This window comes from Sycon ciliatum, chromosome 3, assembly GCF_964019385.1.
Source record: "Sycon ciliatum chromosome 3, ocSycCili1.1, whole genome shotgun sequence".
Lineage (NCBI taxonomy): Eukaryota > Metazoa > Porifera > Calcarea > Leucosolenida > Sycettidae > Sycon > Sycon ciliatum.
Genome location: NC_088645.1, coordinates 33,046,413 through 33,073,214, shown reverse-complemented (window position 1 = coordinate 33,073,214; position 26,802 = coordinate 33,046,413). Strand labels below are relative to the sequence as shown.

The window sequence follows — 26,802 nt, the reverse complement described above, 5'->3', positions numbered from 1 at the left end:
GCTCGAGACGCAGCTCTAACTAAGTCTAAGCTATAAAAAGCTGATCACAATCTCAGTTCATATTCGTTCACTTCGTATTCAGGGGAGACTGACAGCCGATAACACCTATCATCATGCTCTGCATCCCCATGTACATTATAATTATGTAGCGGAATGAATGACCTGAGTTCTGAGAGTAAAGATGTGCGAACTTTTACTATTCATCAACACTTTTCTACTTTTGTTCCACATGTATCAATTGGCCAAAAACTGGTTAATGGAAGCTCCGAGTCTTGATTGACGATGGTGATAAAGAGCATGCATTCGTAGTTTGTTTTGCCGTGATAAGGTTCCTATCTCCCCAAAACTTAAGATATAAATTTAGAATGTCTTTTGATTTTGTCGGTCTGTAGATCAGTTTGCCTATGCGTTGCGTGACTAACTGACAGTGATCATCGACTTGCACACAGGCCTGTATTCGCCTTGCAAGCCAGGACTACAATTACTCATCTAGTCACCTGTGTATGCTGCGCCTTTGCTTCGTGTGGGGGACCTGGTCCATGGGATTGTAGGTTTTTGTTCAGATAAACACCTAAACTTAGTTCCAGAAGACACCAAATCGCGACCGACAAAGAATAGCAGAGTGGAGAAAGCTTCGGTTCTTGCAGCAAAAGTGACGTGAAAGCACACACACAGATAAACAACGTATGTTAAAAAGTACGCGTATTGTTGATTTGGACACACATGCAGCAAAAGATACAAATCCGAGAAGAAAGAAAAAGGCCCAACCCTGCCCTGCCAGTTATTTGGACTTACGGGGGTCGCCATGGCAAATAATAAAAAAAAAACTGCACACGTTCGGGCTCTCCGCCTTCTCCGTGAAATTATAATACCGTAAAAAGAAAACTAGAGGGGAAAAAAGAAGCAACAATGAGGAATAGGAACTGATTTAGGAACCACTTGCAGTCAATTATACAGGGCAGCTGGCCTCGGCAACGGCCAAGGTAGCAGATGCATCCCTGGTCCTTCTGCCAGTAACAATTTGCAATAAACGGTCTTAGTAAGACATAATTATCACATTCTGAAACATTCTGCGATAGCAATGCCTTACACTGGCAAGCAAGATGGCAAGCACTAGTAAGCAAAGTTATTGAACTAATACAAGTGTTCACGCAAACACGGTGACGAATGCAGTGACAATCGATAGGAGAATGGAAACGCTAGCAATAATTATCACTATCTTCCCCCCCCCCCCGATCGGTGAGCTGTACAGAACACACAGAAACATACCAGGCACACACACACATCAATTTATCCGACTGACAAATTAGCTCTATAACAATCCAGACAGCAAGTTTCACGATGAGGCACATGCATGTGTGCGTATGTGTGTGTGTGTGCCAGCTAGTTCGGTTGGTGCGTACATGTATGCAAGATAGTGTTGAGACTGTTGCGAACGAGCTCGGCTGCTTGAATGTGTAATGTTGTACCTTTGCTGGTTACATGTTTCACATACTTTCTATTTGAAGTATACATGCCTGTTAACCATAGACTACTTCTGGCTACAGAAACTTTTGTGTAAACAATGGTTGAAGTGAAGCTTTTATCAGATCCTCTCTGGTTTAGCCACCCACACTAGTAGCAAGAATTACCTTCACTGGGGGCAGTGGTAAATGCTGTTGGATCCTGGGACGGATACTTTGATGCCGTCAATCCATTTTCTGCACCTCAGGTGTGGGTAAGACCCTAAGTGGGATCATTTCCAAGTCCACCCATAGTTTTGGGGTTTCAGGGGTGTAGGCGGCTGAGCGGTTCAATAGCCAATTGGGCCATCTTTCCAAGATTCCTTTTGAGTGTCTTCCCTCTCCTGGGGAGACCTACGTGAGCAGTTTTGGCAGTGAGCAAGTACAAGTACAAGTGTGTGTGTGTGTATGTGTGTGTATGTGTGTTCAAGTGTGTTTGTTTGTGTGTGTGTGTGTGCATGTGTGTGTGTGTGTGTGCATGTGTTCAAATTTTTGGGTTAGTGTGCGGGTTTGTGTGTGTGCGTGTGTGCCTGTCTTGATGTGGGTCTGTGTGTTTAGCATGCAAGACTCTAGGCTTGAAGGAAGTGAAAATGGCCGTGTTGCACTGGACATAATAACTCACGCTGTCCTATAGCTTCCTCAGGCGACGCCACCACGATTGGTTTGGCGGGCTGGGTAGTGCTTGTCCCTCAATTGTCGCTGTTCCCTTCACACACACATACCACAGGTGGACAACGGCATAAATATTGATTATACACACACAGGCATGGTTGTGTTGGACCTGCAAGCCACACAGGAGTTCATTGCGGGACAAGCCTTGTGACAAGGGCTGATATAATAATGTGCATCAAACATGCGCATACGATACACAGATGGGTGAGAGAGGAACAGTACGCAACTAGACAATGTTTCGACAACCAATGCACACTGCATCTCCTTTTCCGGGGAGGGAGGCGGGGGGGGGGGGGGGGGAGGGGGGGGGGCAAAGAGACAAGAAACACGTTTGTACATATCTATCCCTTTCCGGAAGAGAAGAAATGTTTAGAAGAAGGTCAAGAGTGCATATAAACGAGATCCAGAGACAAGCTAGGACCATGCAGGGTACATGCATTTTGCAAGGTCCCGAAGGAGAGAACCAGATAAAGAATTTCTAGCCAAGTTATCAAATTAAACAGATGCAAGAAGAAAAGCACGAGCGGCCCCTATCCCCATATGTGGCAAGGTCGTTGTGAAGAGGCGCAGCATCCTGGTGGACTGCAACAACGAGAACAGGATGTGACCATGTAAGAGTGTCTGCATGTCTGGTATCGATAGCTTGGTACGATGCCGATTGCCTAACAATGAACAGTTACTATGAGTGAACTTCCGATATGCAAAACAATATAATTATAAAATAATGAAGTAAGTTGTTTAAATTAGTGGTGGCAGTGGTGGTGGATTTGGTGGTGGTGGTAGTGTTGGTGGTGGTGGTAATGGTGGTGGTGGTAATGGTGGTGGTGGAGGTGGTGGTGGTGGTGGTGGTGGTGGTGGTGGTGGTGGTGGTGGTGGTGGTGGTGGTGGTGGTGGTGGTGGTGGTGGTGGTGGTGGTGGTGGTGGTGGTGGTGGTGGTGGTGGTGGTGGTGGTGGTGGTGGTGGTGGTGGTGGTGGTGGATTTGGTGGTGGTGGTGGTGGTGGTGGTGGTGTTGGTGGTGGTGGTGGTGGTGGTGGTGGTGGTGGTGGTGGTGGTGGTGGTGGTGGATTTGGTGGTGGATTTGGTGGTGGTGGTGGTGGTGGTTCTGGTGGTGGTGGTAGTTGTGCTAACATTCCTTTTTTTTGCTGGTGTTGTTTATGATTTTTGTGTGGCTAACGGTGTCTGTGGTGGTGGCATTCGTAGTCATGGTCGTCTTGGTGGTCGCCGTGTTGCTGAGAAACGCGAAACATCACGAGGTGTTTGACTCACCTTCAGAGAGCTAGCGATATTGTCGGCCACAGCTTGCGACGGGGTGGTCCACCAAGATAGCAGCCTGGCCTTGCCCGCTGCCTCCCCTGATACCACCCTGTCCCAGCGTGATAGCAGGCTGCTAGACACTGCCTTGTTCTGGTCTTGGGCAGGCTCAAGAAAGCCACTGTCAAAGGCAGCGCAAACCAGCACCATGTCAAACTCTGTGAGGAGAAATCGGCAATAGAGAATAGAACGTATTCTTGTCTTTCATCGGCTTGAAGGCATTACAAGAGAAAATCTGGAGAAACGTCATAGCGACCGCTGCAATGTACGTCGCTATTAGGGTGACGGTTATAGCTTCTAAGGCTTCAGGGCGTTTTGGGGAATATAAATGCAATAATTCCACCACAGACTTGGGTGTTCCTGTAAGTTCCTGTATTGCCCGAAAACTGATAACACTACATGTGCTTGAAAGGACTATTTTCATGTGGACGTGTTTACCTGAAAGGTTGTGCAGCAGTTTTGTCAGTAGATTCTGCTTGTCCACTAAGTCAGCGCTGTCCAAGATGATCGCCACGTTGGCCGCTCCAAAAGGCCCAAGCCTCGAGTCAATGTTATCTTGCTTCAAGGATGCGATGGATGCAATGTCTGGAACTCTCCAAGGGAGCAACTGGACGGTGGACACATCCACATCAGGGATGCAAGTCTCCTGGAACACTTGTACCTTGACAGCAAGGAAAGTTTGGGAAAATAATGTATTTTTAGAAATAAATGATGCACTGGTTTTTTTTAGGGAAGAGACCGCTTGTGTTGGCGATGGTGCAGGGTTTTCCCTGTTTTGAAGTGACTGGAGCGGAGCTTGTACAACTTTGAAATTATACTCAGGTCCCCGGCCTTCTTTACAAACACACACATGCATGCCTGGTATGCCATAGATATTTCTTTTGGACCGGACCCTATGCGGTCTGTTTACCATAGTATTTCTCCTAATATTATTGTTTTGAGTGGGTCGTCGTAGTCCCTTGAGTTCATGAAGTCAAGCAAGAGCTCGAAGCTGAGCACCAGTTATTTCAAGTGATCTCGACATAGCGACTGGCGCTGATATTTCTTTTGGACCGGACCCTATGCGGACCCTATGCGGTCTGTTTACCATAGTATTTCTCCTAATATTATTGTTTTGAGTGGGTCGTCGTAGTCTCTTGAGTTCATGAAGTCAAGCCTCTCTCCACACTATACTTTTCGCTATATACTTTTTCAATCTTTTTTTGTTTCTCTTCTTCGCCCGATTTTCTGATGCGTGAAGTAGGCGCGGATGCAGAGACCATTGGTCGGCGGAGCCTGCAGCACCCCATCACAACCGCTGCGTTGCATTTGCAGCCCCATTCAGTCAATGTCTTGTTAGTCTGTTGTTTTGTCATTTCCTGCTTCTTTCTTCTTTTACGAATTGGGTGCGTGGTTTCAAGTAAAAAAAAAAAAAAAAAAAAAAAAAGCAAGAACTCGAAGCTGAGCACCAGTTATTTCAAGTGATCTCGACATAGCGACTGGCGCTGACGCTAACTCAGAAATGGCTGTATATGTTACTCGGATGCGAGTACACATGTTTTAAAGTATCTACATGACATTGTAACGTTATTCTGTTGTTATGTAACCCTTTGCTTACTTCACCATAGGTACAGGCATTGCTACCTTCGCGCTGTGGATCATGAATCATGCCACAGCTCCTAGGATTTTTTCTCTTGAAAGTGTTTGTATTTGTACTTAGGCATTTTTAAGATACCCTAAAGGCTGGTATCAAGCAGCATTCCTCATGGACGGCCCAAAATTCCATGTTCTTTTGTTTCCTAATAATATTGATATTTGAAACTTTTAAATCCCTTCTGTTTTGTCATTCCCAAGCCACGATGGAGTACAGCTAAATCCACAACCCATTCCTTCCTATATTGCTCGAAATTATGCCTCTTCTACTCAACTTTCCTTTTTTCAGCCCGCAACTCACTTTCGAACCCCAAAAGACGGCAGTTTTGCCTGCTTTGTCCGTGTGGGTATTATTAATTTTTTTAGTTCTAATAAAAAATTTAAGAGAATCACGGCAATAGCAGCACATTTAAAACGGCAGATCAGAGTTGGTTTCAGAACAGTGGGATGCTATGCGCAATTGAGTGAATTAGAGATACACTTATTTTACTGGGTATAATCCGACCCTTTAGGTCACGTAGGCAGCATACATAGTGGGATGGTCTAATACCCTGATTGAGAAACAGAGGGTTAAGCACCGGCGGATTATGCTCGCGAAATCATGGAATTCTGCTTTCATGGATTCTCGTATTATGCTCGCAAAATCCTCATAATTATGCTTTGGCACGCGGGGATGCATATTCCCTTCATTTGTACTTACGGAGCCTCAAAGTTAGGAAAATTGTGCCTTTTTCGTTCTGGCAAGTGGCCATAAGTACAACAAAATACATGAGCATCCCCATACCAAGGTGTCCATGCATGCTAGAGATCAACATGGAAAAGAGAAAACATTACGCATTCTATTCATTCGTTGATTTCTTTTTGTAAAAAGATCTTTTCATTGCCAAATTAGTTGGTTACCTTTGAAAATTAGATTGTTCAACTGTCTTCGTAATCGTCATACTCGTCCAACCGATTTCACCCTCACCCTGCGAATAATCAGCTCATCTCTCCCATAACTCCACCTCTCCTTCCATCATGACCGAACATCAACTATACCTCAGTTCTTTTAAATTATTGGAACAATATTCATAGCCTGCACAGTCATTGCTGCTAAAATCCAGAGGTCATGACTTCGTCACATGCATAATGTACATGTACGCGGAGTTTTGGGGACTACCCGTCACTATCTCGTCTGCCCCGGGATACCTGATAAAGACTGATTTACTCGGCATCGTCTGCTACATGACCTGTATCAGTGTGAGAAAGAACTTTGAAGAAGACGAGTTCGAGCATACAATAATAATGTATTGCCATGATTTCTTCCCTGGTTTTCATTGTAAACACTACTTCAGAAGTATCTGCATGACCTCCGAACCAATCACCATGCAGACCACAAGCACTGATCAGGTGCATTGTACACAATTGTGTAGCCTACATACTAGAACTGTGCTACAATCATGTAGTTATGCTCCTACCTCCTAAAGGATGCTAAATAACACTCCAAATTTTCAACCACCAAATTATGCCAATAATCATGCCGGCAAAATCCTACAGAGGGTACCAGGTCCAAGTCCTGCTTGGGAGCGGACGGAATTTTCCTGCGGTGCTGCAACCCACAGTAAATTGGGAACTCGTGGCCTGGTAAGAGAGAAGCATGGATGCAATGAATAGGAATTTCGATCCAATTTCGACCACTTTGCTGGTGGGCTGGTCCACTCACCTCCCACCGCTTTAGCCTAATAGGAGCTGCATGTGCGCCTTAAATCCTTGCAGGGTAGCAGCGTATGCTGAAAACTCAATCTAACTGAGTTGCAAGCGAACCGTGAAATTGATTTGGACATTTTAAAAACCAATCCAGTATGGGGTAATCAGCTTACAAGTACAACCAGAGATTGGAAGACATTGGCATGAGAAATGGAGGCCCTATTTATGGGAGGGAGGCTGATTTAGAACTGAGCCGGCTCATATACAAGTAGAACACCCCTTGTTTCTCACCTGCCTAGGGTACTCAACGTTCCTCTCTCCCTTGCTTGTGATCAAATGGATGCGAAGCTGGCGCAGCAGAGTGGAACGTCTCTGCCTATCATTGTACTTATGTATGAAAACGTGGGACTCAGATGGCACGGCCTCTGATCTGAGAATACTTTGCCTCTCGCTTATCTTGCCGATGTCCCGTTGCATCACCCACCTTGTGACCTGATTGACTGGAGCTGGACTTCGCAGCAGCTCCATGGAGGGTTGTCGGGGGGTCGTTGGCGAGTCGACGCGGAAGAGAAGGTCGGCAAAGAAGCGACTCTGCGCTTGCGTCACCTTCTGCCAGATGCCAAACACGTGACCAGTCTGTCCGTTCAGGTCACTGGGTGGGAGCTGCGCTTCTAACCTGTCTTCCGTAACAGTGGACCTGACCATCACCGTATTGGGCGTATCCATCTCCGACTGCATCACGATAACAAGGCCTGTTGCGTTCGCCAATACACATGAAAAAGGCACGCATGTGTGCACCCACACACACACACACATCCACATGCACGTACGTACACACACACACATACACACACATACACATAATATAAACACGCACAAACACACACAAATGAACTGTTCGAGGTTCAAACATGCCCAGCAGTACTCATTGTCTCTAATGCGTAGTAGAATTGATTACTGTGTGCAGTACATGTATGAGCTCACTATTGGGCACTGTACAGTATGGCGCAAGAATCTCCATATCAAGTTTCACTAATCAAGAACTGAAGATCTATGTATGTATATATGTAGGGGGAAGTGGTCCCGTCCACCGCAAAGAGGGCTCTACAGCGCTGAGGACCGCTTCCATTATGTATATAATTATGTATGTATGTATTCGCTCCTGCTCTTGTAGCAGTTGAGCACTCTCATGTGGGGTAGTGCCTTTGCTGTTTGCATTACGCAGATCTCACTGACTTGTGAGTTTGAGCACTCTGGCAAGGTACGTTCGGGCCTGATTTAAATCTGGCTTTGGAAATTTTATTTTCATTGCTATCAGGCTTGGCCTCATTTTCTCTGTGCTGCGCTGAGGAGTTCACAACGAACGAAACAGCATGCTGTCCGCAGATTGAGTATGTATGTATGTATATCTTACCCTTAAATAGGCCGAGCTACCAGCCATGGTTTTAAAGGAGGCACCACAGACATTGTATCTCTTACCATGACATTTCTTCTTCAGTGCGTCATACAGAGGTAGAAGAGTGTTGGACTGCATATCGAATGTTCTCGTAATGGCACCACGGTTACTGTCGTCTAGCAACAGCATGCCCAGCACTCGCGTGGATCCGGTCACGTCCATGTCCATCACGTCCCGCGCTGACTCCTTGATGCGGCCCGGGATGATCAGGGTGTTCTCCAGGTGGTGCCATTCAACTGTTGACTCGCGTTGCCGTGCATAGTAGCCCGCGATATGCTTCAGGTGGGACAGGGCCTGTGTTGAAAAATGGAAAGACGCAAGTGCACATGCATAAGCATGCAGACGTGGACATGGGTACATACATGTACATGTAGACTATGCACACGGCAAACGCGCTACTGTGAAAGCCATTATTCTAACGAGGCGCATATATAACGATTTACTAAAATTGACTGGTTTACGTGTACCAAAGGCAACGATTCTTACTCATTCTCAACGCTCAATGGAACATTATGTATCGATTTCGGGATAACGATTTCTATTTTAACGACAAATTTCTCCTCGTTCACTCGTTAGAGTTAGCACTTCGTTATATATATGGTTCTTACAGTATGTTCGAAAGAGCAACTTTTGCTGGGATTGCCCCATTTGCAAGCTTCCCTTGCCGATGAACTGACACTCATACACACATATACGCGCATGCACTCGCATACACACGCACGCACAGGCACACATACACGCACACCCTTTACAGCTGTCCGGGCATGGTCGGAAATTCCCGGAATTAAATGTGAGAGTGAAGTTTGAGAAAGAGGTGCATAGGGTGCAGACCCAGAAGCCTTTCATGCTTGCAGGGACAAGGGCAACAAAGCCAACTCAGAACAGAACTGAGACTGGGAGGCTGCAACTCAGCCACCATGTTACAGTCAAGCAAACAAAGCCAGACAGATCTAACAAAGACTATCGTGAATGGAGTTATCATTGTGAGCAGATTGTCAAGCTTCATTTTCTTTTTCCTTAATAAGATTTTGTTTTTGCTTTATAGTTAGTGTTTACTGTTTAGTGTTCTTGAAATTGACTTTGAGCCAGGTGATAGACGTAGTAGCATTTTATGTCCCTGCCCTGGGTATACCCGACAGGTTCAACAGGTGAAATCCTCTCTTTAGACCCTACCTCCTCTCTCCTCTCTCCTTTCAGAGTCTGGCACATCGTAACGGCGATGACGTCATAGCGCTCACCTCGGCGTTCCGCGTACACTGAGAGTGGAAAGATAGTACAAGTAATCTTTGGTGCAAGGGTCTATACAAAACCTGACGATGTACAGCTGCAGTACTCGCCAAACAAATTCGCCCAGTGCTGCACATGGTAGTCGACTACGATGCATGCAGCATTGGCCGGTCCGGCGCATGCTTTTGTCAATTGTTGTAGATGTGACTATGGTATTAGTGTTAGTTTCTTAGTCAATTGTGCTAAAAAGATATTTACTTTTCTTTTGTGGCTTCTCTTCCAAATACTCCCCCCCCCCCCCCCCCCATGCCTGGGTTACTCGGTGTTAAGTTGTTTCCTTGGCATTGCATCTGACCAGCCGGTTTGGCTTGCGAATTCGAGTAACCAAAACCCAACCAGCTGGTTTCAACTGATAATGTTCCAAACTGCAACATCCTAGTTTACATCGGTACACCGAAAAGCAGCGTAACTCCAAATGGTTGGAAGGAGGATGGTTGGGAGAGAGAGAGAGGGGCGGGGGGGGGGGGGGGGGGAGAGAGAGGTTGTGAATTACTAAAGTCTAGAGTCGTTGTCTGATAACTGGTTCAGCCAGGAAGCTCTTAGTCACACCGGAATTTGCCCAAGGTTTTCATTGTGTGCCTCTGTGTAAAGTCTAGTGTATTTTATCTGATATAATTAGGCATGATGTGCCATGAGATAATGATATAAATACAAATAAATGTATGCCCTGTTAACCAGACGGCAAGCAGTGTTTAGAGCGATCTCTGGTGACACAATCATGGTGTTGCTGGAATACTGCAGTAGCCCATGCATCAGCCGTCTCCTCAAACTGGATTGCGTTTTGATGCTTGAATTTCTGTCTTCACGCCTGCCCCGGACTCCCCCGTTCTTTTCGCTCCCCAATTTTTGCACATGCTTATCGTGCTCCCTGATTTCCTGAAGCATCCGAATGCATCCTCAACATTTCCTTGCGATACAATGTTTGGATCGGGCCCCACACTGCCGCAGCAACCAAGAGCTAGTCCGTACAGAGCTATATGTAATAGTGGCTTGTTCCGACTTGAACACTTCTCCACGCCCATCGCACTCAATGCAATCCTTTCTACTCACTTTCTATGACGTGCTTACTTTCGATAATGCAGTCAGTCCGCTTGAGTTGTTTGCTGAGGAACGGTGTGTGAGCTGAAGACGTTTCCTGCTGGGTGCAGCCGGATGGTAAGAGTGAACGCAGCTACCGTCACTAGAAGAAGGATACCTGGTTGGAATACAGGACAATAATGTTTACTATTTCTCGGACACAGAAAACTGGTGATGCATGCAACTCCACAGTCACACACTCCACCAAAGCCAGGCTATGATGAGCTTTAGTTCCTTCGTATCCTGAGTGAAAAGCTGAGATAGCACGCCGAGTGAGCAGCTCCTTGCTCCCAGTTTCTAGATCTTGCTTTGCTGCCGTGTGTATGAACGTTTAGCTACCGGCCGCGCGCCGCGAAGTGACGCCATTACATTACATCATGCTGATGGCCGTACTGTCATGACCGTACGGGCCATGCAGGACTTTGTGTTGGGTTTGATGATCCGAGTATCCGCGATGCGAAAGGCAAAGACAGTCTAGTCGCGTATTAATCGGTGCTCTCTCGGTAGCACTGGCAGAAAATGTCTGTCGTCGTGTCGACCAGGAAAACAGAGATCTCCTGGACATCAAAACAATATCGAAACTTTCCGAGAGTCTGAAAACAGTTTGAATGGGCATTGGAAATATGAAGCGGCACAGAGATCTAGTTACCTGGTACCTGTGTACTGCACACGATGCCTGATCGTCAGGCCAGGGCGTGAGTTGGGTACTGTCTTGTGGGCTGGCCAGTAACGCTAGCGCAACATGTACTACAGTTGAACATCGATTATCCGACCACCTCTGGGCAGACAACTGTCAGGCGCTAGGCGGTGTTCAGATAAGGCAAATGTTCCGGAGTGTAGTGTAGTAGTGTTCAATAGTGAGGTTTTGCATTCCGAAATTCGGCAAAAAGATTCGGAACGCGGGAGCGAGGTCGAAAATGCACACGAAGATTCGGAGTGTTTGTTCGGAAAAAGCTCACTTTGCCGAAAATATTTTTCGGATGCATTTTCTTGTAGAAGAGCGCTAGCGGGTGATTTATTCAAAGAGGTTTCTTATCTCGGCATCGCTTGGCAGGCGTCTTTGGCGACATAGCATCGTCAGCTACCTCTGATTGCTCCTCTCCGCTGCCTGTCGACTCTCTTTCGCCTGGAGTGTCCTCACCGTCATCTGTGTGGCTGAAAAGACTATGGCGACACGCATAAAATTTGACTTGGCCATGGAGTTGGTTTTTCTGAGGCGACTGAGGAGGCAGGTTTGGCCCTCGACTCTTTGGGCGATCAAAGTTCGTTGGAATCAGCAAGAAAAGGAGCACGGGACAGGACGTTGCTGATGCTGGGGCTCACGAAATGAAAACACATCATTTTCGACTTGCAAAACAAACGTTGGTGCGAAAATTCGACATTTTGATGTTCGACAAGTAACCGAAGAACGCTGTACCGAAATTCGGAATGCAAAACCTCACTATTATACTAGTACAAGTCATGTAGGCAGAGTACATCAACTGTCTATGCAGACTCTTGATAGTGCTAGTACTAGTAGAGTACGAGTTTCACGCCAAAGCCAAAGGCGATTTACTAACATCAGAAAACAAAAAAAGCGAGGATCGAGGATCCATGGTTCGAGTCATGGTGGTGACAGTCAAATTTTTCTTCAGACCTTTGCCGTTTGTAGTTATGTGTTTTGCAGTCCAGTGTCATTGTCAGTTGGAAGTGCGAGGTGCACCTAGTACCTGCGTTTGGCAGCATCTAATAGTACTTCACTGTAAGTGTAAGTGTAAGCTTATCGTCCTTATTCGAAGTCTTGTGTATGATCTTGTGCACACGGAGTGTGTGCAGTAGTCTGAAAGGGGGTTTCCCCGTGCTTGGTTACTGTGGTACCGTACCGGCGACCAGTGCATTACGAAACGCATGTCGTCACTGTGCCGCGCTGAGCTAAAGTTGCTAGTGGTATCAATCTAACTTTCGACACGAAACTGAAATGCGGCCACGTCGCACTAGGACTGGACCGAGCAGCCAGGTAAGCCCCTTCGTGAACTGTGAAATCCATGTCCAGGAAGCATTTTGACCGTGTGCCGGCGCCCTCACTGCGTCCAGAACGCTAGCACGACTCATGAAAGTATCTAGTTCTACGGTTCAAGAAACATCCTGTTGATGTTGGAACTCCGTTTGGGCATTTTAGAGTCATTGCCTACACATATTCTGGTAGCATGGGTATGAATTTCGGCTGCCTGAACGGTCGCAGTGCAGCAGATATCGGAGCGCGACCTGAGCGCTCGCTGCGCCAGTACCGGCCACACGCCATTGCGGCGGATTGGGCCGAGTCTCCTACAACAACCAGTCACCCGCTGGTGGAGCTAAGAGAAACTGCCGGAGGGGTGCTATCCGAAGTTGATGTAAGGTGACAATTTATTGTTTCCAGTGACTGGTATTGACATACCTTCTGGTAGACATTAGATTGTATGTGTGTACACACTGTACACACTGTACACACTGTACTGTACACACTACACAGTAGTACATACACATCAGATTGTTTTTGAAATATTTCAGTCATTCGAAAACTACACAAGATCCTTCTTTTAACGGGGAAACTAAGGCAAAAATCAAGATTTCATCAGTTGTAGTCTTCGGGGTGCTGAGCCGAATGGTCTTGGTCCGAGAAAGCTGAGACGCTCCCTTCCTACTTGAATCCCAATCGAACTCGCGCACTTCCACCGAAACTGGGTGACTGCGCCCTGCTAGATGGGGATTTGTATGCAAAATGTCACTAAAAGCGCCATTTCGTTCTTATAAAAGCACGGATGACCGCGATTGGTCCATATGTTGTAGTCTTTTGGACGCTGAGTCGACTGGTTTTGGTCCGAAAAGGCTGCGATGCAGCGTTCCTGCTTTATTCCCAATCGAACATGGTTGAACAAGCGGTCACGTGCTCCTGCGTGCCCAAATCACCTGGTCACCACGCCATCAGGCGACAACTTTCACACCAAGGTTCAACTCGAGTTCAACTCAACTGACAGGAGTGCACCCCAAAAAGGTCAAACAGGCTAGTAAGTTGTACCCTGCAGGCACGGTGACCAGGTGGCTGTTTTACGCAGGAGCACGTGACCGCTTGTTCAACCATGTTCGATTGGGAATAAAGGAGGAACGCTGCATCGCAGCCTTTTCGGACCAAAACCAGTCGACTCAGTGTCCAAAAGACTACAACATATGGGCCAATCGCGGTCATCCGTGCTTTTATAAGAGCGAAATGGCGCTTTTAGTAACATTTTGCATTCAAATCCCCATCTAGTAGGGCGCAGTCACCCGGTTTGGGTGGAAGTGCGCGAGTTCGATTGGGATTAAAGTAGGAAGGGAGCTTCTCAGCTTCCTCAGACCACGACCATTCGACTCAGCACCCCGAAGACTACAACTGGTGAAATTTTGATTTTTGCTCTAACTTCCCCTTTAACATCCATATAAGTTTAACTGTTCGAGGAAATGGAAAATGGATGATGAGCCAATGTAACGATGGATAAAAAAAAAGGCAGGACAAAACGTTACACCTCTTAACTAACTGTCCACCAAAGTATAAAGATCATGAATAGTCAGCCAGTCAGCCACTCAGCCAGTGCAACAACATGGCCCAAACCTGACAGGGATTCATTTCTGAGATATTCAAAGACCTAGCTCCAACACTTCTACGAGGCGAAAGCCCGCAACCTTCCTACTTGGAAGGCTCAGGTTAGGAAATGTCCAATGAGGGGAAGGAAGCTTTAATTAAACTTCAGAATTATAAAATAGATTCTGAGGCTACGCACCTATCCTCATCCCTGTCACTCCTAGATCAGTAACATTGTACAAAGCTCTACGATGGCCACCGAGGCAAATCAAGAACAGAAGCGAGATGACAAGCGCCATGATGCGGATGAAGTTAACACTCCCTGTGGCGCGAGAAACACATTCTGCCAGGATGCCTTCTCTCCACCAGCGTCAGGAGCAGCTGCTGCTACAGCCTCTAGCCAAGGAGAAGCGCTGAACCGGGCAAGTGACCTGGCCATTCACGCTACACGGGCGGACAAGATTGTAGTGCTTCATCTGAACTTCGTCTCGGCCTGGAGGCGCCGTGAAGAGAATTCGGTGAGTCTGATGCTACAAATGTCAAAGATAGGCCAATAGAAAATTATTCTCATCAAATCAGTACACATTCTCTGAAAAAAAACCTTTGTGACTTTTTTTATTAACATTCTAAGGAGTAACTTAGAAGTAACTTGGCTCAAAAAATCAGGTGAGGAGGAACATAATCACTTCAGTCCAAAGAGTGCTCGGGATGTACTTTTGAAGTATGTACACTGCTATACAAAATGAATTGGCACTGTTTGAGGGTCACTCTGATTCATCATCAGTCGATTCCTCAGAGCTCAATTTACCAAAACTGATTACCGTATTTCCCTGATTATCAGTCACACTCGATCATAAGTTGCACCCCATTTTTAGGTTTGAGCAATATCGCTCTGACACGTACGTGACTTCAGTAGTAAGTCAAGCTTGATTTGTAAGTCGCACCCCCTTTTCTACCCTTGATTTTTGTGCAAAAAAGGTGCGACTTATATTCGGGGAAATGCGGTATTCATTCAAAGTCATGAAGTTTTGTTTACGGAGAAAGACTTAGTACGGTCACTCTTTAATCCAGCTCTTTACAAGCCAGCTGCGTCTACACTATAGGACAGCGTTATATAGGACAGCAATTGGTCACGGTCGGTACACATAGGGACTACTTTAGTTGGATTACCTCCATATTGGCTGCAGAACTTCAAGAAAATGTTCCGACTGGTGTCAGACAGGCTGTACTTTACGAATCTGAATATTCACAACAGACTTTGACACAAGACAGGCGAAAAGAAAAGAAAAGAGAGAGAGAGAGAGAGAGAGAGAGATTTCTGAGTGATATCCTAATGACTAAATAGAATTTTATTTCATCTACGTTGAGATAATGGTTTAATAATAACGGTAGCTATGAAAAGTAAGAATACAACAAACATCCCCACGCAACATGACAAAACGTTAGAGGTTTGGAATTGTGTGTTTTCATAACCATATTTCCAAGCTTGAACCTCCACCAAGTTGTCATGTTGCGTGGTGATGTCTTCTGTATTCACACTTTTCATAGCTAGTATTAAATATATCATATTATTGATGTAACATACCATGATGTAACATACCATTATTTTCGTAGCTTATAATCTGGAAAAAAGAGAATGCTGTGAGGTTAAATAATTTGCGGCTATCCTTACATACAGAGGTTTTTGAAGACATTTTTTTTGATTTACTAAAAGGCGGTGAGAAGACAATTATTTTCAACGCGTTGATCATTTAATCTTCACTTTCTTTTTTTGTTTTTGAACGCAAACTTCAAAGCTGACACTTTTATACACTCTTATGAAACTTCACTCATCCATCTTCTAATCAATATTGAAGGTCGACCTCTTTATAAGGGGCATTTACTCAATCTGCAAACAGAACTGTCTCGTCCGTTGTAGACTCAGCAGCGCAGAACAGAGAAAATGATTCCGAATCTCTTAGCAATGACAAAAAAAAATACAAAGCCATACTTAAACCAGGCCTGAAAGAAGAAAGAAGAGGAGGCATTTATAAATATGTCTTCTTCTGCATTGTGTTCGTCGCAGCCATGGACATCAATTAAACAGATGATGGAATTAATGGCCAAAGAGCACGATATCTGTGTGGAATGGAAGAGACTGGAAGGCATCTTATCGGTTAAGGGCATTGCTACAAAGGCCCAGGAGGTTCAACGCTGCATCGAGGAGCACAACAGAGAAAGCGGGGTGTGCGTCATCGGTGTCCTTAGCATGGACGACTCTAATCGCCACGCTCTTACTCACGAGTTAGAACAGCAGTCAAACACCTTGAAGCCAGTGTATGACAAACTACGAGATGGCACAAAAAAGCGTGAGTTCTTACTCTTACTTGTTGCGGCGGGGGGTGGGGGCGGGGGGTGGGGGCAGGGGGGGGGGGGGGGGTAAGTCGACGACTGTAGCAAGTGCAATGTTGTTTTACCTTCAGTTAGAAATTTGCAATGTGTCAAGTCTAAGGAGTACTATGGATCTATTATTCCTTAAAATATTAAAAATAGAAGGACCAAGGAACTACAACTACTCCTTGGCTCTCCATCCGAGTCCATTCCCTACAATATCCTGCTCAAATGGTCGTGGTGCTTGTTTGGCAGACATGCACATCATGTACTTGAATTTGTCATGCGTATGTGCGCTGTGCACAAGGTGCGTATGTGCGCTTTGCACAAGGTGCGTGTGTGTGCATGCATGTACTTATAATTATCTGCACGGGCGTTTTGCGTGTGTCCATCTGGATATTCGTTTGTGTGTGTACGACTGAATATTCGTTTGTGTGTGTGTATGCGTGTCCATCTGGGTATTCGTTTGTGTGTGCATATGTGTGTGTGTGTGTGTGTGTGTGTGTGTGTGTGTGCGTGCATGTTCGTGTGTGTGTGTATGTGCGTGTGTGTGTGTGTGTGTGTGTGTGTGTGTGTGTGTGTGTGTGTGCATACATTCTGGTGTGGATGCACGTATATGCTGTTCAGTCATGATCGTGTGTCGCGACGAGGCAAGCAAGAGGCTCGGTGCCAGGGTCTGCTCTGTATTTATTCAAGAGAGACTGGAGACCTCCTTGCCACGAACATTTTTTGATGCACCGGGCCCGGGCCTTGTGCTCAGCTGGTGGAATGCAGTATCCAGCAAGCAGCTGGTTGAGATCTCAAAGTTCATGAACATCCAGCCCGAGCCAATCCTCTACCTTGATGGGCAAAAAAGGTCAATAAGCATGCCAAGCCTGCTCCGAATCTGGAATTCTGTATCGTACATAACCAAGAAGACAGTGCCATGGTATGTGGAAAGGCTATCGTGTTGTATTGCAGCTATGTATCTTGCAGCATTTGCCTGGATACATGGTAATTATATTTATGTTGTGACCCTTTATCCCGCCCCCCCCCCTCCCTCTTGTTTCACGTGGGTACTGTTTACTCTCCCCCCCCCCCCCACACACCCCCACCACCTCCACTCCCCCTCTCCCCCCCCCCCCCCACCACCTCCGCTCCCCCCCCCCCCCACCCACCACAACCTCCACTCCCCACCACCACCTCCACTCCCCCCCCCCCACCACCACCTCCACTCTCCCCCCCCCTCCCCTCCACCTTCCCCCAATGAATAAACTTCCAATACAGGAAGATGAACATGATGTGAACTGAATCAAACAATCATATTACTCAGAAATCAAAATGAACTCAAATTTGGATATGCATGACTGTGATCACCCGAACTCCAGCTAGAGACTTTCGCCCACGTGCACCACGCGCTACGCAATACATTGAATGGCCGGGCTTCGGACATACCTGAGATGCCTTATGCTTCTTGGCTGCATTCTGTGTGCTCTCGATGTGCTGTCAAACTAGGCCAACCAAGTTATTGAGCAGTTGCCATACGGTGGAAGTGAGCATGCCAGCCGCCTTCCCATCACAGGGACGAATACGCTCACCGGGAATCTGGTAGAGGAAAAGCTACACAGCATGCAAGAAGGCACCCGCAAAGTTGCTGTCCTATTGGAGTGGAGCGACCAGAGCGTTGAGACGTTCTCGAAGTACCACAACACACTCACAGGTAAACCTAACTGTATTCAACATGGGGGAGGGCGGGGGGGGGGGGAGCTGTCTATCACAAAAGAGCCATCGTCCAATTTTGGACTTGGCAATGTACATGCAGTCTGGGCTTTGGGCTGCTAACCTCACATGGGAGGAAGTTGCCACACATCTGATCAGCAGCAGCAGTAGAAACGAAGACAGTTGCTCGGATGTCACGCCGGGGATACTGTGTTCTATAGACTTATCAATTACTTATGCTTACACCTGCCCATCGCTGAAGCCATGACAGCGAACAAGCTATGCTAGACATTGCGTGGCTGATGAATTGACCGCCACTAATTTTAGCCTCGTCTACTCCACACAGCTGATTGAAGTGGCGTTTTCTGGCCAGTGTATCGCTATTTTTTCTTTTTCTTCTTCTTTATTCACTCTTTTTTGGACGCACACACACACATCCCACTACATACTCCGCCATGCACTAGCTGTTGGTAGCCACCCAGGAGAATGGAAGAAGCGAAACCATGAACGGTGCAATGCCTGTAATCTCATCCACTCTGCCCACACACACACATGCAGCATTCGACATCGTCATCCTCTGCTTCATGGGATACAGCAAGGAACGGGATCGAGAAAACGTTGCGGCAGCAAGGGAAATCTTCAAAGATTGTGAACCAAATGTTCACTTGTGGTGGTGGCATGATCCCAATGAAGCCATGAAGTCTCTAGAAGTACAGGTAAGTAGATGCCAATGGAGGAACTCTAGACCATGTGCATGATGTCACTATGATGTCATCCTTGAATTGCATGATCTTCATGGTGATACAAAGTGGCTGCTAAGGGTAGATAATATGGAGGTAGCATGTGCATGTATGATAATGAGGTCCGTAAGATGTCATCATTGCATGTTATGATTCTCCTGTTGATACCCAACACCTGCATGAGATACATGTGTGGAGTTGGACTAATAAACCTTGTGTATGATGATAGTATGACCGTACAAGGTGATTTGGAACTGATTGGGTAAATTTCAGCCTAACAGCATCAAGTAGTAGTGTATATCTAACCGGAACCTGAGTGCGTCATACATCCCATTGTAGATGTGTGACTGCACCCGATAATTGTGATTGTGCCAATTATCAGCCAATGTCTTTGGAATATTTATGGGTGTCTTTCTTATTCCTATTTGTTTTCTTAGAATATCCCATGGACCCATTAGCATAAGGTGAGCCAAATTCTCTCTTCTCTTTTGCACATACATGTAAATACCTCAGAGAATTCAGGTAGTTTTGACCCATTCAAGTATTTTGTGCCAAAATCTCTCTTTATTAAAATCAGCCCAGCTCCAAGGTCCCTGGAAGATATAATTATTACTGACCAGTGCGAAAAACCTGGACGTCGACTTAGAAAGCTGTTCCTAACAATGTCATAATGTCGTGCAATGACACCAATGCTCTGCTGTTGTTCTTCTCTTTGGTTTGTGTAGAAGAAAGCATGGCGTAAGCGCATGTGGAAGGAGGCACACCAGTATGCGTGGACATTGAAAGACCCTAGGAAACTGCATGTACGTGTAGTTAGAAACAGCAATGTGCTGAGCCACCCACACCCTTAATAAGCAGAACGTCTTGTATAGCTCCCCCCCCCCTCCACACACACACACACACACACACACACACACACACACACACACACACACACACGCACACACACACTTTGGATCCGTTGCATTATTTTCATTAAAAATTCATCAAATTCAAATTTGTTACTTGTAGTACTCCCTCATTGATTTTTTCCGTCTTCTCTTTGTGCCTAGTTCATGATCGTATTTTCCTCTTCCTCCTTTTCTTATATCACCACCTTCATCATTTTGCGAGAACTGTGGCAATACGCCCATTGAGAAACCAGATTTTGCCTGTGCTTCTGGTGAAGTAAAATAAAGCTAAACAAACACACACACACACACACACACACATGCACACACACACGCACACGCACACACACACACACACACACACATCTTGTTCTCACAAATCCACAAAAGGAGGGCAGAGATTTTTGCTCGTCTGATCCCAGACAATAGAACGGCTCCTATAGATTTACAAAGACTGAAGATCCACAAGTGCCAAGGTTAATATTTTTATTTGTTTTTGAAAGCTTTTTCTCTACCATCATAATTATTAGGCTTTCTATGGTTTGCTTAGCATTGCCGAATTCTGATAACGTGACATACATGACGAGGAAACGGGGATTTCCCCTTGCAGAATTCGAATTCTCTCCTCCACTGTTCTCTTCCGGTATACTGATTGATGTTTACAGGAGAGAGTCGTTCCCCAGGTTTGGGAACCGAAACAGTTTGCCGCTGCTGTTCGACGGCAACTAGAGGAAGAGGAACGAAATGATCAGGAACTGCAAGACATGCGGGTGGGCCGAGGAATACATTGCTATTTTAATATCAATTTATTCAACTGATGAATATTGATTTATAAGAAAGGCGTTTGCTCCTCACATCTGAGCTCGTGCTTTCCCACCGGCTTGACTTGACACTTGACTGTCTGACTGCAATCCAGCGCACATGAGAAGTCCATCGAACCTTCCGCTTACCAAGCCTGCAGGAAAGCACCACTCCTTGCTCAAGAGTCAAATCGGTGGGGGAAAAATGGCTGACCTCCGGTGTGGGGAGCGAACGCCGTTTCTTATGAAATCATCGGCGAAGTCGCTACCACTCTCTCGTAATATTAAATTTTAACACCAGAATTCTGATATAGCCAGAATGCACTTGTGTGAGCATGGGAATACGCGAACACATGTACATGATAGTACAGGTTGAGCACATGTTCATTTACTTCAGTATGTGCAGAGCGTCAAATGCAAATCACGCGTTGTCCATTTACGCCATCCCCTGAGGATCGCATGTGCCATTGGCCCATTGTCCCTATCCTCCAACATGGAAGATTCGGCATGCCTGCTAAGGGGTTAGCTATCACACACCGTGATTATGATCGTCTTGTACTCAGTGCGTGCGCAGGTGTGTCGGTCTTGGGGTGATGTTTATACGGTTACTCGGGGTTCAGAGGATAACCATTGATGTGTGTCGCTATCGCATTGCATGAGCAGGACTAGATGGGAATTGCTGAGATGAAGGCCTGAATGTACATGTATATGTACTTGAATACCCACCGATACCTAACCTGCCATGTATGCCGACATGGCCAGTACCATCCTCATGCCGCCAGATGAACTTAGGGGTGAAACGAGTGCAAGAATTGAGAACTCGAGTACTCTTTGAAAGAACAAGCGAGTATTCGAGCGAGTACGAGCATTTTCTGATAACATAAAACAATGTACTGCACACAGTCTCGTAACGCCGAACGTACTACTAATACGCCTAATACACAGTGGTCTTGCATACAGCCTAGTGCAGGAAATAGTCTGAACTACTGTCTTTTGCTGGTATTAAGTAGGGACAAGCAATAATTTCGCGCTTGCATAGGCTATCAGTACCGGTTAGAGTAACAGAAAGGCTTGATGTACATGTACATGCACATGCATACTATACACTGCACATAGGATGCTACGAGCATTTTGCGAAACGAGTACTCGCTCATTTCAAATTACCGAGCGCGCTCGATATACTCGTTTCACCCTTACTAATGATTGCCTGACGACTGGCTGATGATTTCGAAAGCATGACACTCAGAGTAGCGACCAACTAGCCTTGATTGCCCGTGTTGTACAGTTCCGTGTACTGTACTTGAATACGTAACGTTGGCAGGGTCGACTGCTCATCCGCATAGCATAATATGCCGTCTCTTCTAGCAAGGTGTAGGCAAGAGAAAAAATAAAGCTACTGGCTCCTGGCATAGGCAAGTTTACCTCGTGATTGTACTTGTGTTGAACCTTGTGTCCCCGACCGCGAAGCTACAAGCTTGCCTGGACAGGATCTTGCGGTATAGGGCTTGAAAGTGCTAAGTCACAGCATAGCAACAGGTTCAAAAATTCAAAAATTGGATCCACTTGGGTCCAGTTTTTGTATGGATCCAAGCACATTTCAAGCCGTCTTACTCACAGCAAGGTGATGTAACCAGTGAAACTGACTGATTTGGCTACTGGGGGAGGGGTTACAACGGGTGGGGAAGTAAAAGTCACCCCTGCATACGACATGAGTGGGTTGCTATGCACCCACATACTGAGGCAATAGCAAAGTCACACCTTAGTGGATCCAAAATAGAAATCTGATGTCAACTTTATACTCCCTGGCCGTTTTTGACGTCATCACTTTCTAGCCCTATTCGTTGAGCAAGAGAGATGGGCGCCTCAGCAGGGACACCTTTCCCGGCCTGATGACCATGCACAACTATGGTAGGCTGCGCATTGCCGTGCTGGGAAGGTCTGGAGTGGGAGGAAGTCACACAGCCAACAATATCCTTGAACTACTGGGCGAGGACCCAAAGTAAGGGGTGAGTGCAAAGTTATTGTTTTAGCGTTACTCATGCAGTTGTATGCATGTCCCTGTATGAGATATTCAAGTGTAAGGTCAACGGAGACTCGGCTAGACTTGGGATGAATATGCATGAAAAAGTAACACATTTTTGCCTGTTTTCTGAAAAAGTAACACATTTTTGCCTGTTTTCTGCCCAAATACTTATTAATTATCCTCCAAGAGCTAACTATGTGCTGGCCTATTTGTCCAATATAGGTGTACAGCGAAGGCGCGGGAAGCGCCAGAGTTCGTGATGCGCCAATCTACAATGCAGCCGGGTATAGTCCAGCCATCATGCTGCGCACTAGTCGCGGTAGTGGCGAGACGAGGGGCAGAGACAGTGAGATATGTATGATGGAAGCTGTGCTCAGCAACAAGCTGTATGCCGGTGATGAGTGCTACATGGAGTATATTCGCTACAACGACAGCAGTCCCATGGCCGACCAATGCCATGCAGCTATGTTTTTTTCATGTCTTTCCCTCCTTTCTGAGAACGTGAAACCTGGTGACTACTCCGTGCAGATGTTCTGGTCCGGATTCCGTCCTCTCTTCTCCAGATTGGGTATGTACAGGTGTATAAGACAAAGTGATGCCGTATGCCAGGCATAACCAAGGTCCACCTCTTTTTTAGCATATGTGTGTGTGTGTGTGTGCGTGTGTGTGTGTGCGCGTGCGTCTGTGTGTGCGCGTGCGTGCGTCTGTGTGTGTGTATGTGTGTGTGTGTGTGTGTGCGCGTGTGGGTGTGTGTGCGTATATGTGTGTATGTGTGTGCGTGTCTGTGCGCTCACGCGTGTGTGTGCGGGTGTGTGTGCGGGTGTGTGTGTGTGCGGGTGTGTGTGCGGGTGTGTGTGTGTGCGTGTGTGTGTGTGTGTGTGAAAATTAGGTCACTTCAGGTGCATCAACATTTTCAGCATTACTGCAAAGTGACCATGGCTGTTAGAGTGCTTGGACTTGGGAAAGTGATGTGAGAACTGGACTAAATATGCACCAATTGCCAGAAAATGTCATACTAGTAGCAGTTTGGAAAGGTGTGAGTTGCCAGTATGATGCAAGCCAGATATTGTTTGATGGAAGAAGGATAGATTTGCTGTCACAGTATCACAGTGGATAAGAGTCATACTGTAGCTCAGCGGGTTAGAGCATTGCTCGCGAATAGCAAGGTCCCTGGTTCGAGTCCCTGTGGTGGGACTGATGATTTTTTCTTTCTTTCGTATTTGGCTCGCAAGTGTTGAGTTTCGGAGAGAAAAGAGCAGTACGAGGCATGTGGCTTCTATTTCCCTAAAACACCTGAAAGGCTAAAACTGCACGAACAACTTGCACTTATCCTGTCATAGCATAGATTTTCGTTGCACAAGCTGTGCGTCATTGCGTTCACTGTCTACTGGCTGACGAAGCCTCTAGGAGACTTCGTCGATCATGCAGGCAGAGTGTGGTGTTTGTTGTATGCCTGCATTGGATCCTGGTGTTTGTTGTATGCCTGCATTGGATTCTGGTCTTTGTTGTATGCCTGCATTGGATCCTGGTGTTTGTTGTATGTCTACATTGAATCCTGGTGTTTGTTGTATGCCTGCATTGGATGTGTTTGTTGTATGCCTGCATTGGATCCTGCTGGGCGTTCTTTGCAGACATCACCCCTGTCACTTTGGTCACAAACATGAGATGTCCACAACGTGATGAACTATTTGACGGTTGGAAATGCGTCACTCATGCCACCCAATTCTTGGGATCAGCGGAGAATCAAGTATTTCCAATCGAGAACAAAGAGCCGACAGGCGATCCGGAGGCAGTGCGGAAGCGTCTTCGCCAGGAGCTGGTGCTGGCGTTGCTGGAAGTCATGTACCAGGCCGAGTACCGCCTTCATCGGCACGAGCTACGTGCCCTGCGTTACTAGATTCTACTGGAAAGGCATTGAAATCGACACAGCCATGCCTGTGCCTATGGCGGGCAATTCCAATGCACCCTCTTCCTTTTACGCTTACCAAACATGCATGAAACGTTCTCGCAAAAGTTCCGCCGGATCTATTGTCATGTACATGTCTTTGCCATCGGTTACACATCTTTTCATTTTTTCTTTTCATCTTTTTCGCTGAGTATACATCAAACATACGAGTAAATACCGTACATCTACTGCTAGCATATAATTATGATCACTTTTACACGAGAATTACGTTGAACTGCGGCTTGGATTGTCGTGCATGGTTTTCAGGAACATTATCTCTACGGGTGTATGTGTATGTGTCATGTACATTTGATACATGTAAGTCTGTGCATGGCTATAGCTGCTTGTTTCGACCTTGTTAGGACAGGTACAGTGCTGCCAAATACATGTAATTTTCGCCCACAATCTCACACCCGTGTACCACACATTTTCAGTGTCCAAAATATCGCCCAGAATACCAAGAAAATTCGCTTAGTTGCCATTGTAACCAACATTGCGCCCAGAAGTTCACAGTGAGTGCGTTCGATTACACGCGCGAATCGATTCACGAATCGATTCATGAACCTATTCCCGCTATTCACATCACCCCCTGTGAATGGGGCTTGAAAGTGCTACGTCACAGCATAGCAACAATTTCAAAAATTCAAAAACTGGATCCACTTGGATCCAGTTTTTGTATGGATCCAAGCACATTTCAAGCAGTCTTACCCACAGCATGGTGATGTAGCCAGTGAAACTGACTGATTTGGCTACTGGGGGCGGGGTTACAACTGGTGGCGAAATAAAAGTCACACCTGCTGCGACATGAGTGGGTTGCTATGCACCGGCCCACATACTTAGGCAATAGCAAAGTCACACCTTTGTGGATCCAAAAATAGAAATCTGATGTCAACTTACTACTCCCTGGCCGTTTTGACGTCATCACTTTCAAGCCCTATAGTGTGAATGGATTCCGCATCGATTCCAGGGCTCATGACATGAAAATCGAACGACTTGAATGCACTTGAATGGATTCATGAATCGATTCAAGTGTGCAATCGAACGCACTCACTGTACATCAGGTGACAGGGAGCCCTACACACACCGTGGTACAATGTATGTGTAGGGCCTCCTGATGTACATGTACATGATGTACATGCCATCCAGGAGTGTTAGTACTTTATTACTTTGCACCGGGAATTCCCCTACACATACAATGTACATGACTGTGTAAAATTTGATAATAATAATAAAATTATGTATAATTATGATGGCTCCCTGCTTTGCACTTCCCGCGGCCCAGCACTAGCCTTTTTAGAAGCACATAATGTAGAGTGATTTGTGTGTTCAGTTGTGCTCAAAATTGAAAATACGGGACTTCTGCATAGGAAAGTACTGTCCCTGACATTTTGGCCGGTTTTCGGAATAGCCTTCGAAAATCGAACGCTGCCCGAAAAAGCTTTGACAGCACTGCAGGTGTGCTCAGACTCCGTCAGAGTGACTTTACCCGTCATTAGGTTTGTCTGTTTCGATTTTGCCCTATAAATAGAGAATACAACATAGCATAACCCTACAATAATAGTCATTGCTCATTGACATTGCCACAGCCTGATCTATCGCTCCTTTATTTTAATTATTACTCAATCTGCAGACAGCATGCTGAACTCATCAGCGCAGCACAGATTATTTTGATTATTTTTTTACGAGTGCCCATGAGCTCCAATCTGGTTGGAACAAATTAGGTATTTGTCTTTTTATTGAGGAGCAAAAGGATGGTGAGACCTAGTGCACTCGGCTAAGCCAAGGTCTTGTCTCCAATCCCTTAGTGAGCTAGATGCAACATGATCACGAACCAGGGAGTCGTACTACGACTCCCTGTCACGAACCAATAATCATCGCTACTAATTGATCCTTTCTCACTCAGCACACATGCTTCTAGCGCTAGTGAGTCGCTCAGGCTGGTTCACACCGGGATATTCAATGGTGCTCTGTGGGGCAAAGCTAGTTGGCTCACTCGATGGATTTCCATTAACTGGAGTATCGGTTGACATAGAAGAATTATAAAGCTCCCTTTGAATGAGTTTGTAAAAGCATTTTGTAGAGGGATTTACGCGCGCAAAGCCCAAGTTGCGATCATGCAATTTTAGGCACCTAGT

General features: G+C 46.1%; 2 protein-coding genes and 1 long non-coding RNA gene across 3 annotated transcripts; 2 read left to right on the top strand and 1 right to left on the bottom strand.

Moving 5' to 3' along the window:
* Window positions 1–615: 615 nt before the first annotated feature.
* LOC135812023 (uncharacterized) lies at window positions 616–11,155 on the bottom strand. The gene is made up of 8 exons (XM_065325325.1): window positions 10,616–11,155; window positions 9,434–9,516; window positions 8,284–8,554; window positions 7,096–7,556; window positions 3,925–4,147; window positions 3,442–3,644; window positions 2,125–2,208; window positions 616–1,244 (listed from the first exon to the last, which is right to left on the bottom strand). Coding segments are annotated over exons 1-7 (1,320 nt in total). The 5' UTR covers window positions 10,617–11,155; the 3' UTR covers window positions 616–1,244; window positions 2,125–2,130.
* Window positions 11,156–12,586: 1,431 nt separating this feature from the next.
* Window positions 12,587–19,473, top strand: LOC135812021 (uncharacterized). Its single transcript, XM_065325324.1, has 7 exons — window positions 12,587–12,996; window positions 14,426–14,719; window positions 16,267–16,549; window positions 17,199–17,499; window positions 18,066–18,270; window positions 18,828–18,985; window positions 19,447–19,473. The coding sequence occupies exons 1-5, from the start codon at window positions 12,811–12,813 to the stop codon at window positions 18,160–18,162; spliced, it is 1,161 nt and encodes a 386-aa protein (XP_065181396.1). The 5' UTR covers window positions 12,587–12,810; the 3' UTR covers window positions 18,163–18,270; window positions 18,828–18,985; window positions 19,447–19,473.
* A 1,095-nt stretch (window positions 19,474–20,568) lies between these two features.
* Window positions 20,569–24,933, top strand: LOC135812022 (uncharacterized). Its single transcript, XR_010552734.1, has 3 exons — window positions 20,569–22,705; window positions 22,945–23,290; window positions 24,354–24,933. It is a non-coding gene; the product is annotated as an uncharacterized LOC135812022 (long non-coding RNA).
* Window positions 24,934–26,802: the final 1,869 nt, after the last annotated feature.